The sequence below is a fragment of the Oryx dammah genome, unplaced genomic scaffold (assembly GCF_014754425.2).
Source record: "Oryx dammah isolate SB20612 unplaced genomic scaffold, SCBI_Odam_1.1 HiC_scaffold_5, whole genome shotgun sequence".
NCBI lineage: Eukaryota > Metazoa > Chordata > Mammalia > Artiodactyla > Bovidae > Oryx > Oryx dammah.
Window position 1 is genome coordinate 95,661,098 of NW_024070189.1, and position 17,107 is coordinate 95,678,204.

Consider the following 17,107-nt stretch of genomic DNA (forward strand, 5'->3'; position numbering starts at 1 on the left):
ATGCGTAAGTAAACTGCAGTTAAATCATTATAATAGAAACACCAGTAAAGAAGAACTGAGACAGGCAGCAGCTTGAATGATTCTCAGTGGCATTATGCTGAGTGAAAGAAGCCCCATGAAAAAAAACAAATGTTTATTTAAAAAATCTTATCCTGGAACAAATTGATGATCTGATTCTTGGTTTGGTAGGTTAAACATTTTAGGATCATATTCTTCCTGATATTTAAAATTTGAATTGTAGATTCATTTTACTTGCTAGGTTTTTTCCTCCCTCTCCTTCCATTTTTGTATTCATACATTATCACCTAACAGAGTCATAGTTGCCCTTGGCAATTACCAGTCCTCTAGTCTTGAATTCAGACTGGTAACTAGTCCCTGATACTCAGTGATTTTGAGAACATCACCAAATTCAGCTACCAAACCACTGACTAACCTGATTCAGTTCTGCCCTGGGGGCTTCTTTTGAAACTTTCTGCTCTTCTAAGTACAAAGTTGTGGTCCTAGAAAGAGTCCCCAACTCTTGTGTTCACTCCCAATTCTCAGCAACAAACCTCCACAAATGCCTTTGGCTTTTTAAACTCTATATTTCTAAGTCTTTTGTATTTTCTATTATTTTACGTGTTCAAAGCAAATGAGGTTAGGATAGTAAGGGATGACAATACAAGGCTATCCTGTCTCATGTTGGTTTTAAAATATCAAGAAACTTGTATCTTCACAAGTTCATACAGTAGCAGTAAACAGTGAAAGGAGTTAATTGACAAACAGATGAAAATCTTTTTTTCATTTTTTATTTTGTATTGGGGTGTAGCACATTAACAATATTGTGATAGTTTCAAGTGAACAGTGAAGCAACTCAACCATATATATACATACATACATTCCCCCTCAAACTACCCCCCTATCCAGGCTACAGCATAACGCTGAGCAGAGTTCCCTGAGCTATACAGTAGATCCTTGTTGGTTATCCATTTTAAATCTAGCATTGCTGCTGCTGCTGCTGCTAAGTTGCTTCAGTCGTGTCCAACTCTGTGCAACCCCATAGACGGCAGCCCACCAGGCTCCCCCGTCCCTGGGATTCTCCAGGCAAGAACACTGGAGTGGGTTGCCATTTCCTTCTCCAATGTATGAAGGTGAAAATAGAAAGTGAAGTCTCTCAGTCATGTCTGACTCTTTGCAGCCCCATGGACTGCAGCCTACCAGGCTCCTCCATCCATGGGATTTTCCAGGCAAGAGTACTGGAGTGGGGTGCCATTGCCTTCTCCAAAATATAGCATTAGACACATGAAACTCTTGAATTCCTTAAAGATGAAAATTATTTTAGTTGATATTAATGTGGAGTACCATGCCAACCTGTTAGATAATGCTGCTGCTGCTAAGTCACTTCAGTTGTATCCTACTCTGTGTGACCCCAGAGTCAGCAGCCCACCAGGCTCCCCCGTCCCTGGGATTCTCCAGGCAAGAACACTGGAGTGGGTTGCCATTTCCTTCTCCAAGGGATGAAAGTGAAAAGTGAAAGTGAAGTCGCTCAGTCATGTCTGACTCTTGGTGATCCCATGGACTTCAGCCTACCTGGCTCCTCCATCCATGGGATTTTCCAGGCAAGAGTACTGGAGTGGGGTGCCATTGCCTTCTCCAGTTAGATAATGGATAAAATATAATTAAATGTACTGAGATTATCAGTCCTGGGTGTTCACTGGAAGGACTGATGCTGAGGCTGAAACTCCAATACTTTGGCCACCTCATGCAAACAGTTGACTCATTGGAAAAGACCCTGATGCTGGGAGGGATCGGGGGCAGGAGAAGGGCACGACAGAGGATGAGATGGATGGATGGCATCACCGACTCGATGGACATGAGCTTGAGTGAATGCCAGGAGTTGGTGATGGACAGGGAGACCTGGCGTGCTGCAGTTCATGGGATTGCAAAGAGTCAGACACGGCTGAGTGACTGAACTGAACTGAACTGAACTGAACTGAGATTATGCTTGACCACTGTTGTCTTGGGATGACATTGTAACCCCTTACAGCTTTATGAAAAGTTAAGTGATGAACATGAGCCAGTACAGATGCAGAAAAGTCCACTTGGCCTCATGGGGTCAGAAAAGCAACCATCTTGAATTTCTCCCATGTACAGTTTTGATCTTAAGGATTTGCACTGTCCTGGGATCACAGTGACAATGAATTGGCTGGTTAATGAGGAGCTTTGGAAATTGAATCTCCAGGGTTCAAGACTGTGATCTGCCTGTGACTACCTCAATCAACTATACCTTTTCTAGGAAAGTAGAAGCACACCTGAGACTCTTCCCATAAATGATCCCTCCTTCCCAGGAGCTGGTGACTCACTCAGACCTTCTGTTCTTCCTAAGGACAGCTGTTCTGTATGGTACATCAGAGATGTCAAGCATCTTTCCGCTGTGATACCAAGAAGGTAGCCTAAATTCCTTTAGTGAATATTTGGTGTTTTGGTACAGGTTCATACAGGGGAAGCTATGAAAATGGCATATACATCAGATGATTAGAGCCCAGTCTCTCTGCCTAACATATGACACCTTTGCCTTTTTTATATTTTGCACCAATATTTGTAAGCATATCTGATTTACTAATATGAAACTCTCTGTATGACCTTGTACTTCTTTCTGATTGGAAATCTTCCTGTTCAGATACAGGGTGGCTTATAAAGAATTGTCTAACATTTCTTTGTGCATCTGTCATTGTAGGGGAGGGGAGAAAAGTTGATAAGTTTCATCTTATCTTTTCATTTTTGGTTCTTGACATACCTATGTATTATTTCTTTTCCCTGGTCCTGAGGTCACTGGGGATCCAGACAAAATTTTCAATGGCCTCCCTCCTCTGTTTCTCTTTATAAAATTAATTTTTTTACAGGTCTTAATTGTAGCATATGGGATCTAGTTCCCTGACCAGGGGTCAAACCCAGGCTCTCTACATTGGGAACACAGTGTCTTAGCTACTGGACCATCAGGGAAGTCCCCTAATGTTTCAAATAATCAGAACAGTACAGATAATTTATAAAAGAAGCATGTCTTTCTCCTTTCTAGAATTAACTGCTCATGCTCTGATATACCAACTTCGGGTATTTTTTTTTAAGAACAGAAAAATATGCATGCAAAAGGCATTACTTTTCCCCTCCCTTCATTAATCTCCTTCCCTTCCCAAGATGGTGTGGATCTTTGTGATACTCCTGATGCTCATCTAGGGATCACAGGTTTCCATGTCTTTTTTAACCACATCTTTTTCATCAGATCATCAACCACATGGACTCCAGAAATCACACATGTTTCAGAATTCCTTCTCATGAGACTGACAGAGGACCCCGAACTGAAGACCATTTTCTTCAGCCTGTTCCTGTCCATGTACCTGGTCACTGTCCTGGGAAACCTGCTCATCATCCTGGCTGTCATCTCTGACCTCCGCCTCCACACCCCCACGTACTTCTTCCTCGTCAACCTGTCTTTTACTGATGTCTGTTTAAGCACAACCATGATCCCAAAGATTCTAGTGAATGTCCAAACCCAGAATCAGAGCATCACTTACACAGGCTGTCTCACCCAGATTTGCTTTGCCCTGATTTATGTTAGTTGTGAAAATTTTCTCCTTGGAGCAATGGCCTACGACCACTATGTGGCCATTTGTCACCCCCTGAGATACACTGTCATCATGAACCCCCACCTCTGTGCTGTGCTGATTCTCATCTCATTATCCATCAGCGTTGCGGACGCCCTGCTCCACAGTCTGATGGTGTTGCAACTGTCCTTCTGCACAGACTTGGAAATCTCCCTTTTCTTCTGTGAAGCTGTTCAGGTCATCAAGCTTGCCTGCTCTGACATCCTTATTAATAATATTGTCCTGTATTTTGCAGTAAGCATATGAGGTGGCATTCCTCTTTCTGGAATCATTTTCTCTTATACTCAAATCGTTTCCTCTATTTTGAGAATGCCATCATCAAGCAGAAAGTATAAAGCTTCTTCTACCTGTGGGTCTTCTCACCTCTCAGTTGTTTCCTTGTTCTATGGAACAGGTTTTGGACTGTATATTTGTTCTGCTATTTCTGAGTTCTCTGGGAAAACTGCAGTGACTTCATTGATGTACGCTGTGGTCACTCCCATAATGAACCCCTTCGTCTATAGCCTGAGGAACAGGAACATGAAAGGAGCTTTGAGGAAACTCATTGGTAGTGTCCTTTCTTTACTGCGATGTGTCACTGAATTTAAGATAAGGCTACTAGAATAAGGCCAAATTAGAGGATTACTGATGAGCTAGAATGCCTGACTCTGTCATCACCAGGTTCTTAAATGAATACATAACATGATGGCTAAGTGCATTTTAATTTAGGGTTTAAACCCAACTTATTCTTTGTCTAGCTCTGTGATGTTTGACACAAAATTTCAGTTCTCTATGATAAGGTTTTTGGTTAGAGCCAAGAGCAGCTGAGTCTGAGGCAGAGGTTTGTGGTGTAGTAATTTCGCTGGGGAATGTTCTCAGCATAAAGGATATCAGAGAAGGTGAAGGAAAGGATTTAAACAAGTTTGTGGTCATGCAAAGATAGATTCTGCCTGATTCCCTGGATAGCACCCTGTGAACTGAACTCTAGAATTAAGGCTATTGTAACACACGCTGGCTGATCTTTCACACCCCAGTTCGGGAGTTCCTGGGGTTGTTCACTGGTAAATGGGACATGCGTAAGCTGATATTTGCATCCGCAGTATTCAGCTTCATCATCTGTAAAGTTGCCATGATTAGCTTATCCAGTCATTTGAAAAGATTGTGAGCTATTTGAACTTGATTAGTGAGGAAGACTTTCTAAAGGCGAGCTACAGTCCATAGGGTCACACAGCGTCGGACATGACTGAAGTGACTTAGCACACAGCACAAACATCCTTGCTCTAATATGTTCAAACAGGAAAGATAGTTATCCTCATTATAAGAATTTCAGAGGCAGAAAATATGCAGGCACAAGAGAGTAGAGATTCATTCATTCCTCCATGGAGAGGCTTCATGCTACTTCATTCCTCCATGGAGAGGCTTCATGCTACGGCTGATTCCCCTCATGGATTCATATGGCTGCATCAGATGGAGGCATCATACCTCGAGGTGATTCTCAGAATCCCAGACAACTGTCCTTCTCTGAGTCTGTTGTTGACTGAGCGTCTATTTTTAGCCGCTATTTCCATGGTGTCATATTACCTTCAGTTGGAAAAGTTGGTACTAAAGTTCTATAAATGAAATAATATGCCTACGGTATTCTCATTTTACTTTTTAAAATTGTGGTAAAATGTAAAACGTAAGAATTGCAACTGTAATGTGTTTAAAGTGTGCCATTGTGTGTCATATCAACATTCACACTGATGTGCAGTCATCAACACATTCTGTTTCCACCTATTTTACTTTTTGGCTGTGCTGGGTCTTTGTTGCTGTGTGGGCTTTCTCTAGCTGCAGTGAGTGGAGGCTCCTTTTCCTTGTGCCACTCGTGCTTCTCATTGCAGTGGATTTTCTCTCTCTCTGTCTCTCCCCCACCCACCACCGGCATGTTTTTTATTTTTTATTTTTTAATTGAATGATAATTGCTCTACAGAATTTTGTTGCTTTCTCTCAAACATCAACAAGAATCAGCCGTAGGTACACCCATGTCCCCCGCTCCTGAACCTCCCATCCCACCTTTCTAGATTGTCACAGAGGCCCTGTCTGTGTTCCCTGAGGCATACAGCCAGTTCCCACTAGCTATCTATATTACATATGGTGTTGTAAGTTTCCACGTTACTCTCTCCATACATCTCACGCTCTCCCCCTCCTCCCCATCCCCGTGTCCATGGGTCTGTTTTCTATGTCTGTTTCTCCACTGTTGACAGTGGCTTCTTTTGTTGCAGAGCACAGGCCCCAGGCATGTGGGCTTCGGTAGTTGTGACATGCAGGGTTAGTTGTTCCACAGCATGTGGGATCTTCCCAGACCAGGAATGGAACCTGTGTCCCCTGCATTGGTAGGCAGGTTCCTAACCACTGCACAACCAAAGAACTCCACCTATTTTTCATCACCTTTGACTCTCCCCATGCCTCAGTCCCTGGAAATCTCTGTTCCCTTTTCTGTCTCTATAAATGTTTCTAATCTAGAAAATTCTTACAATATATGTCATACAATTCATACAATATATGTCCTTTTTTCTTTTTCAATTTTTGATTGTGAAAAACTAAAAATACAGCAAAAATTGAAAGAATGATACAGTGAAAAACCATTTATGGACTGCTTACATTCAACAGTTACTATTTCACAGTATTTGTTTTATCAGTCTACATATACTAATTTTCTTCTTTCTTGTGGTGTTAAAATACACATTGTATAAAATTATACCATCCTAACTATTTTTAAGTTCACAATTAAAAGTGTTCAGTATAGGAAATTTTTCATCTTGTAAATCTGAAATCCAGTTTCCTTTAAACAGTAACTCTCCTTTACCTCATCTTCCTAGCCCCTGTAACCACTGTTTTACTGTTTTACTTTCTTTTTCTATGAATTTCAGTATTTCAGATACTTCTTGTAAGTGAAATTTGTCTTTTTCTGACTGGCTTGTTTCACTTAGTTTAATGTTATCAAGCTCCATGCATGTTGTAGCATGCAGCAGGCTTTCCTCCCTTGCTAAGGATGAATAATATTCCATCATATGTATATAACACATTTTGTTTATCAATTCATCCTCTGGTGGACACTTGGGAAGCTCCCACCTCTTGGCTATTATATATAGTTCTCTTATGAATAAAGATGTGTGTGTATATATATATTTATTTATTTATTTCATTTTAATTTCTTTATTTCTTTATTTATTTGTTTATTTTTAATTTTTACTTTACAATTCTGTATTGGTTTTGGCATAGATTGACATGAATCAACCACAGGTGTACATGCATTCCCAAACATGAACCCCCCTCCCACCCCCCTCCCCACAACATCTCTCTGGGTCATCCCCACGTACCAGCCCCAAGCGTGTCATATCCTGCATCAGACATAGACTGGCATTTCGATTCTTACATGATATTATACATGTTTCAATGCCATTCTCCCAAATCATCACACCCTCTCCCTCTCCCTCTGAGTCCAAAAGTCCACTATACACATCTGTGTCTTTTTTGCTGTCCTGCATACAGGGTCATCATTGCCATCTTCCTAAATTCCATATATATGTGTTAGTATACTGTATTGGTGTTTTTCTTTCTGGCTCACTTCACTCTGTATAATCGGCTCCAGTTTCATCCATCTCATCAGAACTGATTCAAGTGTATTCTTTTTAATGGCTGAGTAATACTCCATTGTGTATATGTACCACAGCTTTCTTATCCATTCATCTACTGATGGACATCTAGGTCGTTTCCATGTCCTGGCTATTATAAACAGTGCTGCAATGAACATTGGGGTACATGTGTCTCTTTCAATTCTGGTTTCCTCTATGTGTATGCCCAACAGTGGGATTTCTGGGTCATAAGGCATTTCTATTTGCAATTTTTTAAGGAATCTCCACACTGTTCTCCATAGTGGCTGTACTAGTTTGCATTCCCACCAACAGTGTAGGAGGGTTCCCTTCTCTCCACACCCTCTCCAGCATTTATCGCTTGCAGATTTTTGGATCACAGACATTCTGACTGGTGTGAAGTGGTACCTCATTGTGGTTTTGATTTGCATTTCTCTAATAATGAGTGATGTTGAGCATCTTTTCATGTGTTTGTTAGCCATCCGTATGTCTTCTTTGGAGAAATGTCTATTTAGTTCTTTGGCCCATTTTTTGATTGGGTCGTTTATTTTTCTGGAATTGAGCTGCAGGAGTTGCTTGTATATTTTTGAGATTAGTTGTTTGTCAGTTGCTTCATTTGCTATTATTTTCTCCCATTCGGAAGGCTGTCTTTTCAGTTTGCTTATGTTTTCCTTTGTTGTGCAGAAGCTTTTAATTTTAATTAGATCCCATTTGTTTATTTTTGCTTTTATTTCCAGAATTCTGGGAGGTGGATCATAGAGGATCCTGCTGTGGTTTATGTCGGAGAGTGTTTTGCCTATGTTCTCCTCTAAGAGTTTTATAGTTTCTGGTCTTACATTTAGATCTTTAATCCATTTTGAGTTTATCTTTGTGTGCGGTGTTCAAAAGTGATCTAGTTTCATTCTTTTACAAGTGGTTGACCAGTTTTCCCAGCACCACTTGTTAAAGAGATTGTCTTTACTCCATTGTATATTCTTGCCTCCTTTGTCAAAGATAAGGTGTCCATATGTTTGTGGATTTATCTCTGGGCTTTCTATTTTGTTCCATTGATCTATATGTCTGTCTTTGTGCCAATACCATACTGTCTTGATGACTGTGGCTTTGTAGTAGAGCCTGAAGTCAGGCAAATTGATTCCTCCAGTTCCATTCTTCTTTCTCAAGATTGCTTTGGCTATTCGTGGTTTTTTGTATTTCCATACAAATCTTGAAATTATTTGTTCTAGTTCTGTGAAAAATATCGCTGGAAGCTTGATAGGGATTGCATTGAATTTGTAAATTGCTTTGGGTAATATACTCATTTTCACTATATTGATTCTTCCGATCCATGAGCATGGTATATTTCTCCATCTATTAGTGTCCTCTTTGATTTCTTTCATCAGTGTTTTATAGTTTTCTGTATATAGGTCTTTAGTTTCTTTAGGTAGATATATTCCTAAGTATTTTATTCTTTTGGTTGCAATGGTAAATGGAATTGTTTCCTTAATTTCTTCTTCTACTTTCTCATTATTAGTGTATAGGAATGCAAGGGATTTCTGTGTGTTGATTTTATATCCTGCAACTTTACTATATTCATTAATTAGCTCTAGTAATTTTCTGGTAGAGTCTTTAGTGTTTTCTATGTAGAGGATCATGTCATCTGCAAACAGTGAGAGTTTTACTTCTTCTTTTCCAATTTGGATTCCTTTTATTTCTTTTTCTGCTCTGATTGCTGTGGCTAAAACTTCCAGAACTATGTTGAATAGTAGTGGTAAAAGTGGGCACCCTTGTCTTGTTCCTGACTTAAGGGGAAATGCTTTCAATTTTTCACCATTGCGGATGTTTGTGGTGGGTTTGTCATATATAGCTTTTATTATATTGAGGTATGTTCCTTCTATTCCTGCTTTCTGGAGAGTTTTTTATCATAAATGGATGTTGAATTTTGTCAAAGGCCTTCTCTGCATCTATTGAGATAATCATATGGTTTTTATTTTTCAATTTGTTAATGTGGTGAATTACATTGATTGATTTGCGGATGTTGAAGAATCCTTGCATCCCTGGGATAAAGCCCACTTGGTCATGGTGTATGATCTTTTTAATGTGTTGTTGGATTCTGATTGCTAGAATTTTGTTGAGGATTTTTGCATCTATGTTCATCAGTGATATTGGCCTGTAGTTTTCCTTTTTTGTAGTATCTTTGTCAGGTTTTGGTATTAGGGTGATGGTGGCCTCATAGAATGAGTTTGGAAGTTTCCCTTCCTCTGCAATTTTCTGGAAGAGTTTGAGTAGGATAGGTGTTAACTCTTCTCGAAATTTTTGGTAGAATTCAGCTGTGAAGCCATCTGGACCTGGGCTTTTGTTTGCTGGAAGATTTCTGATTACAGTTTCAATTTCCGTGCTTGTGATGGGTCTGTTAAGATTGTCTATTTCTTCCTGGTTTAGTTTTGGAAAATTGTATTTTTCTAAGAATTTGTCCATTTCTTCCAGGTTGTCCATTTTATTGGCATATAATTGCTGATAGTAGTCTCTTATGATCCTTTGTATTTCTGTGTTGTCTGTTGTGATCTGTCCATTTTCATTTCTAATTTTATTGATTTGATTTTTCTCTCTTTGCTTCTTGATGAGTCTGGCTAATGGTCTGTCAATTTTATTTATCCTTTCAAAGAACCAGCTTTTGGCTTTGTTGATTTTTGCTATGGTCTCTTTTGTTTCTTTTGCATTTATTTCTGCCCTAATTTTTAAGATTTCTTTCCTTCTGCTAACTCTGGGGTTCTCTAATTCTTCCTTTTCTAGTTGCTTTAGGTGTAGAGTTAGGTTATTTATTTGACTTTTTTCTTGTTTCTTGAGGTATGCCTGTATTGCTATGAACTTTCCTCTTAGCACTGCTTTTATAGTGTCCCACAGGTTTTGGGTTGTTGTGTTTTCATTTTCATTCGTTTCTATGCATATTTTGATTTCTTTTTTGATTTCTTCTGTGATTTGTTGGTTATTCAGAAATGTGTTGTTCAGCCTCCATATGTTGGAATTTTTAATAGGTTTCCTCCTATAATTGAGATCTAATCTTAGTGCATTATGGTCAGAAAAGAGGCTTGGAATGATTTCGATTTTTTTTTAATTTATCAAGGTTATATTTATGGCCCAGGATGTGATCTATCCTGGAGAAGGTTCCATGAGCACTTGAGAAAAAGGTGAAATTCATTGTTTTGGTGTGAAATGTCCTATAGATATCAATTAGGTCTAACTGGTCTAATGTAACATTTAAAGTTTGCGTTTCTTTGTTAATTTTCTGTTTAGTTGATCTGTCCATATGTGTGAGTGGGGTATTAAAGTCTCCCACTATTATTGTGTTGTTGTTAATTTCCCCTTTCATACTTGTTAGCATTTGTCCTACATATTGCGGTGCTCCTATATTGGGTGCATATATATTTATAATTGTTATATCTTCTTCTTGGATTGATCCTTTGATCATTATGTAGTGGCCTTCTTTGTCTCTTTTCACAGCCTTTGTTTTAAAGTCTATTTTATCCGATATGATTATTGCCACTCCTGCTTTCTTTTGGTCTCTATTTGCATGGAATATCTTTTTCCAACCCTTCACTTTCAGTCTGTATGTTTCTCTTGTTTTGAGGTGGGTCTCTTGTAAGCAGCATATAGAGGGTTCTTGTTTTTGTATCCAATCGGCCAGTCTTTGCCTTTTGGTTGGGGCATTCAATCCATTTACGTTTAAGGTAATTATTGATAAGTATGATCCCGTTGCCATTTGTTTTATTATTTTGGGTTCGGGTTTATACTCCCTTTTTGTGTTTCCTGTCTAGAGAATATCCTTTAGAATTTGTTGGAGAGCTGGTTTGGTGGTGCTGAATGCTCTCAGCTTTTGCTTGTCTGTAAAGCTTTTGATTTCTCCTTCGTATTTGAATGAGATCCTTGCTGGGTATAGTAATCTGGGCTGTAGGTTATTTTCTTTCATCACTTTAAGTATGTCTTGCCATTCCCTGCTGGCCTGAAGAGTTTCTATTGAGAGATCAGCTGTTATCCTTATGGGAATCCCCTTGTGTGTTATTTGTTGTTTTTCCCTTGCTGCTTTTAATAGTTGTTCTTTGTGTTTGATCTTTGTTAATTTGATTAATATGTGTCTTGGGGTGTTTCGCCTTGGGTTTATCCTATTTGGGACTCTCTGGGTTTCTTGGACTTGGGTGATTATTTCCTTCCCCATTTTAGGGAAGTTTTCAACTATTATCTCCTCAAGGATTTTCTCATGGTCTTTCTTTTTGTCTTCTTCTTCTGGGACTCCTATAATTCAAATGTTGGAGCGTTTCATATTGTCCTGGAGGTCTCTGAGATTGTCCTCATTTCTTTTAATTCGTTTTTCTTTTTTCCTCTCTGATTCATTTATTTCTACCATTCTGTCTTCTATTTCACTAATCCTATCTTCTGCCTCCGTTATTCTATTATTTGTTGCCTCCAGAGTGTTTCTGATCTCATTTATTGCATTATTCATTGTATATTGACTCTTTTTTTATTTCTTCTAGGTCCTTGTTGAACCTTTCTTGCATCTTCTCAATCCTTGTCTCTAGGGTATTTATCTGTGATTCCATTTTGACTTCAAGATTTTGGATCATTTTCACTATCAATATTCGGAATCCTTTCTCAGGTAGATTCCCTATCTCTTCCTCTTTTGTCTGGTTTGGTGGGCATTTCTCCTGCTCCTTTACCTGTTGGGTATTCCTCTGTCTCTTCATCTTGGTTATATTGCTGCATTTGGAATGGCCTTTTTATATTCTGGTAATTTGTGGAGTTCTCTTTATTGTGGAGCTTCCTCACTGTGGGTGGGGTTGTATCAGTGGCTTGTCAAGGTTTCCTGGTTAGGGAGGCTTGTGTTGGAGGTCTGGTGGGTGGAGCTGGGTTTCTTCTCTCTGGAGTGCAGTGGAGTGACCAGTAATGGGTTATGAGACGTCTAAAGTTTTGGAGTAACTTTGAACTGCCTGTGTATTGAAGCTCAGGGGTGTGTTCCTGTGTTGCTGGAGAATTTGTGTGATATGTCTTGCTCTGGAACTTGTTGGCCCTTGGGTGGAGCTTTGTTTCAGTGTAGGTTTGGAGGCATTTGATGAGCTCCTATTGCTTAATGTTCCCTGAATTCAGGAGTTCTCTGATGTTCTCAAGCTTTGGACTTAAGCCTCCTGCTTCTGGTTTTCGGTTTTATTTTTACGGTGGTCTCTACACTTCTCCATCTATACAGCACCAATGATATAGCATCTAGGCTAAAGATGAAAGGTTTCTCCACATTGAGGGGCACCCAGAGAGGTTCACTGGGTTACATGGAGAAGAGAAGAGGGAGGGGGTAGTTAGAGGTGACTGGAATGAGATGCAGTGAGATCAAAAGAGGAGAGAGCAAGCTAGTCAATAGTCACTTCCTTATGTGCGCTCCATAGTCTGGACCTCTCAGAGGTATTCACGGAGTTATACAGGGAAGAGGAGAGAGAGGAAGTAGACAGAGGTGGCCAGGAGGGTAATAGAGAGGAATGAAAAGGAGAGAGACAGGTCCAGAGAGTAATCAGTTCCTTAGGTGCTCTCCACCATCTAGAACACACAGAGAATCACTGAGTTGGATATAGGAGAGATGTGGGGAGGGTGGGGGAGAGACAGAGGCCACCTGGTGGAGAAAAAGGAGAGTCCAAAAGGAGGAGAGAGTGGTCACGCCAGTAATCTCGCTGTCAGGTAAGATTGGGTTATGAAATGTACAAGATTGACAACAAAAACTGAAAAGCAAAGATTAAAAACCTAGAGTAGAGGTTAGATTTTCAAAAATACAATGTTAAAGAGACGAAGCAGAAGGAAGAAAGAAATAAAGAGAAAAGATAAAAAAATAAAAAAATAATAATATTAAGAAAAAGAAATAAGGAAGAAAAAAAAATAAGGAAAAAAATATATAAGAAATAAAAAAACAACCAAGATTTAAAAAAGAAATACCAACAACAACCACGAGAAGACTATATATGGTGTTTGCTTTAAAAAAGTATAGTCTTTTTTTTTGAAAAGTAATAGTTATAGAAATATAAAGTAGAGAAATAGAAGACTTAACAGTTAAAAAAAAAGTTTGAGAAAAAAAGAAAAAAAAAAAAGAAATGATTGTAAAAATTGTGAAGATATATCTGGCCCTTCTCTGATGTTGTGGGCCGTGTTGGTCACTTCCAAGGCGTTTCCCTCTGTTTAACTTCTGTTTGCTGGTCTCTTCAGGGTCTGAATTCCGTCCTGACACATGGGGGCGGTAGTGGACACTTTTTTTTTTTTTTTTTTTTTAGGCTCACTAGTTCAGTCGCGCTGTGGGGAGGGGGGAATGCTGCAAACAAATAGCACTGTCGTGGGCACACAGCGTCTCAACCCCGCTGGACCTGTCTCCCCCCACGACGTACAAACCGCTCCGGCTCCACGGAGCTCAGCCAGGAACCATGCGAGGCCGGCCCCAGGCTTCGCGCACCTCCCCGGTCCAAGCCGCTCGGTTTTGGCGCACAGGTAACCCTCAGAGGCACAAACTTGTTTGGGACTGCGCTCTGTGCCCCTCCCGGGTCCGAGCAGCTCGGGAGCTTGGCAAGCGCAGTCACCGGGACTTGTCCCCTTCTCTGTTTCTACTGCTCAGTTTTCTGGGTGTACTGCTGGCGCTCCTTGTGAGGCGGATGGTGACTGTCCTGCATCCCCTGAAGTCTCAGCTAGGAAGCCTGCCTGCCGCTTTTTAGGTAGTCTCTCCGGGGCTGCAATTGCCCTTTCCAGCCCTTACAGCTCTGGCTGCCTGTCCCTGGCGGGGGATGGTCTGCAGCCGGCTATTTCCGTTCAGTCCTTTGTTCTGTGCGCGGTCCTGGCGGGGTCTTATGTTCCAGCTTTTCGCGTGGTAGCTATCCCCCAGCCTGGTTTGCTCGCCCAAGTTCGATCGCTCTGGTTACACGTGGGGCATTTCTGGCCGCTTCTTACCGAGCACGGCAGCCCGCGCCTCCCCCGCTTCCCTGTCCTGCCCCCACTTGCTAGCGGCGGCTTCAGGCATCTGCGCAGCTTTTCCGCTGGGGGAGTTACTGTTGGGCTTATAATCTGTTGGTTTTAATTATTTATTCGTTTTTCCTTCCTGTTATGTTGCCCTCTGTGTTTCCAAGGCTCGCCTTAGACTCGGCAGGTAGAGTGTTTCCTTGTGTTTGGAAACCTCTCTTCTTAGAATTCCCTTCCCGGGACGGGCTTCCCTTCCCGGGACGGAGCTCCCTCCCCACCTCCTTTGTCTCTTTTCTTGTCTTTTATATTTTTTCCTACCTGTTTTTGAAGACAAAGATCTGCTTTTCTGGTTGCCTGATGTCCTCTGCCTGCATTCAGAGGTTGTTTTGTGGAGTTTGCTCCGTGTTGAAATGATCTTTTGAGGAATTTGTGAGGGAGAAAGTGGTCTTCCCTTCCTATTCCTCCGCCATCTCAGCTGAGGCATTTAAAAGCTGTGTGAGTCTTCTGTTCTGGCCGCCATCTCTTGTATGCTGCCATAGTAAAAGTCATCAAGTAACATGATCAGATTTCCTATCATGGGGTCAACAGCCTTGCTCTGACTTGCAAGAGTCAAAGAGTCCATTTTCTCTAGCCCTTACAAACTACATGTTCTTTCTGGATCCATAAGACTGAAGCGTGCCTGGTCATCGGCATGAGTCCGTGAAAATGACGCCCCACCATCAACATGGCTCGGTGAGGTCGGGGAATCTTCCAAGGTCATAATCGTGGTCTTTGTAGGTGAGATTATCTGGAGGGCCCATGGTGGAGGCAGGTCCCCCTTGGACTCCATCACCGAGTTTGGGTCTTCGGGGATTCCCACTGTTTATTTTCACACCTCAAGTGGGACATCGCTTTGAATTGAGAGGGCTTTCATCCTTACCTCCTAATGAGAGAAGAGCTCCGGAGAGACAGTGAAGCCGCGGAGAGAGCAATTCTGAATTGTGAAGGACTGCTTCTGGAGAGCTGGTTTTATGATCAGGTTTAGACGAAAGCTCAGAAATAACAGAACTGCCTCTTCCTCCCCATACGGACTGAGAAGCTGGTGAAATGGCAGCTGGCTCTGATGCTAAGGTCCTGAGATTTGCAGGTTGCAACGTGCAAGGAGGAATCTGGACTCACGTGGCCCTTCTTTCTTCTTGAAGATGAGTCCCTGGTCACTCTGTTCAAAATGTTAGAAATGATTGGCTTTGGACTTGAAATCACTCTGACAAGGAGGGTTTCAGCATCCTCACTGAATGCTCCACTCCAACAAAGATGACCTCAGCATCGTCATTGTCCTCATCTCTGGATTTGGACACGGCGGTCTTTTTCTCGGGTTGTGGTGGTGCTGTGCTTCCTCACACGGGAAGAGACGGGCCATTTTGCAATCCCTTTGGGCTTCAAGTGGCCCCTGCTAGTGTTTTCTCCACCTGAAGGCAACCACAGGACAAAGTCATCCCCTCTGATCTCAAGTGTCACTCTCTGTGATTTCAGTTAACCCTCAGTTGTTCACCGAGAATATTAAATAGAAAACTCCAGAAATATGTTAACTTGTACATTTTAAACTGCGAGTAATTCTGAGGAGTGTGATTGAAATCTCACACCATCCTGCTTCCTCCTGCCCAGAATGTGAACCGTTCCTTACTCCTGCACAACCCACCCGTTTGTCACTCGGTTACCACAGTGACTCTTGAGATGTCACAGTGCTTGAGACCAAGTCACTCTTATTTTACTCAATACTGTCCCCAAACCATAAGTGGGGTGATGCCGGCCATTTAGATATGCCACAGAGAATCCATTAAGTGCTACCTTTAAATGAGAAGATTGAAGTTCTCAATTTGATATAAAAAGAGAAAAAAATAATTGAATGCTGAGGTTGCTAATATCTGTGGTGAATGTGAAGAACAGAAAATAAATTTGGGTTAGTACAGCTGTCAAACCTCAAACTGCAAAAGGTAAGGCCACAGAGCATAGTAAGTGCTTAGTTAGGGTGAAAAAAAAATCACTCCATTAGTACAGTAATATATTTTACATAGAGACTACATTCACAAAACTTTTATAAAAGTATATTGTTACAATTGTTCTATGTTATTATTACACCTTCCCTGGTAGCTCAGATGGTAAAGTGTCTGCCTACAATTTGGGAGACCTGGGTTCGATCCCTGGGTCAGGAAGATCCTCTGAAGAAGGAAATGGCAACCTACTCCTGAATTCTTGCCTGGGAAATTCCATGGACAGAGGAGCATAGTAAGCTGCAGCCCATGAGGTCCCAAAGAGCTGGACACGACTGAGCAACTTCACTTTCGCTTTCCTGGTATGAGGCAGTTGCCAATCTCTTACTGTACTATTATAAAATAAACTGCACCACAGGCATGCTTGTATAGAAGAACCATTATATATATAGGGTTTGATACTATGAGAGGTTACAGATGTCAGCTGGGGGTGTTGAAACTTATTCTCTGCTGATAAGTGGTGATGATTATATTTCTTTCAAAAGACAAAATTAGTACCTGGTTTAATCATTGGCTGAAACATTGAGATAACTATTAAAACCCTTAGACATCAGGAAACATCTCAAACTCAGTTAAGTGACATGACCATGTTAAACTTTATTCTCCAGCCGCCACTTTTGCCTTGTCTCCCCATGGTGGCCCCAGTGCTCCTGTTAAACTCTGCAGGAGAGCTGGTAGGCACCATTTTGCTTATAGATCTACAGTCTCACTCAGAAATGCTGACCAACAGAAATTGTCCAAAAGAGCCCTCAGCTGTCCCTTGGGGGTGCCTGTCTCTCCCTCGACTCTCTGAGTCCAGAAGGCACCATACTCTACACATGGATCAAAAATCCTTTTCAAAAAATTCCAGCAAGTTCTAATAGCAAAACTTGAACCC

General features: G+C 41.1%; 1 protein-coding gene across 1 annotated transcript in view; it reads left to right on the forward strand.

Annotated features, from left to right (window-relative positions):
- Positions 1-17,107, forward strand: part of LOC120864597 (olfactory receptor 7G1-like) — a 67,551-nt gene continuing 50,444 nt past the window's right edge. Inside the window, exons 1-2 of the mRNA XM_040241639.1 lie at positions 1-4; positions 3,175-3,818. Coding sequence (XP_040097573.1) covers positions 1-4; positions 3,175-3,818 — 648 coding nt within the window. The remainder of the gene's footprint in view (positions 5-3,174; positions 3,819-17,107) is intronic.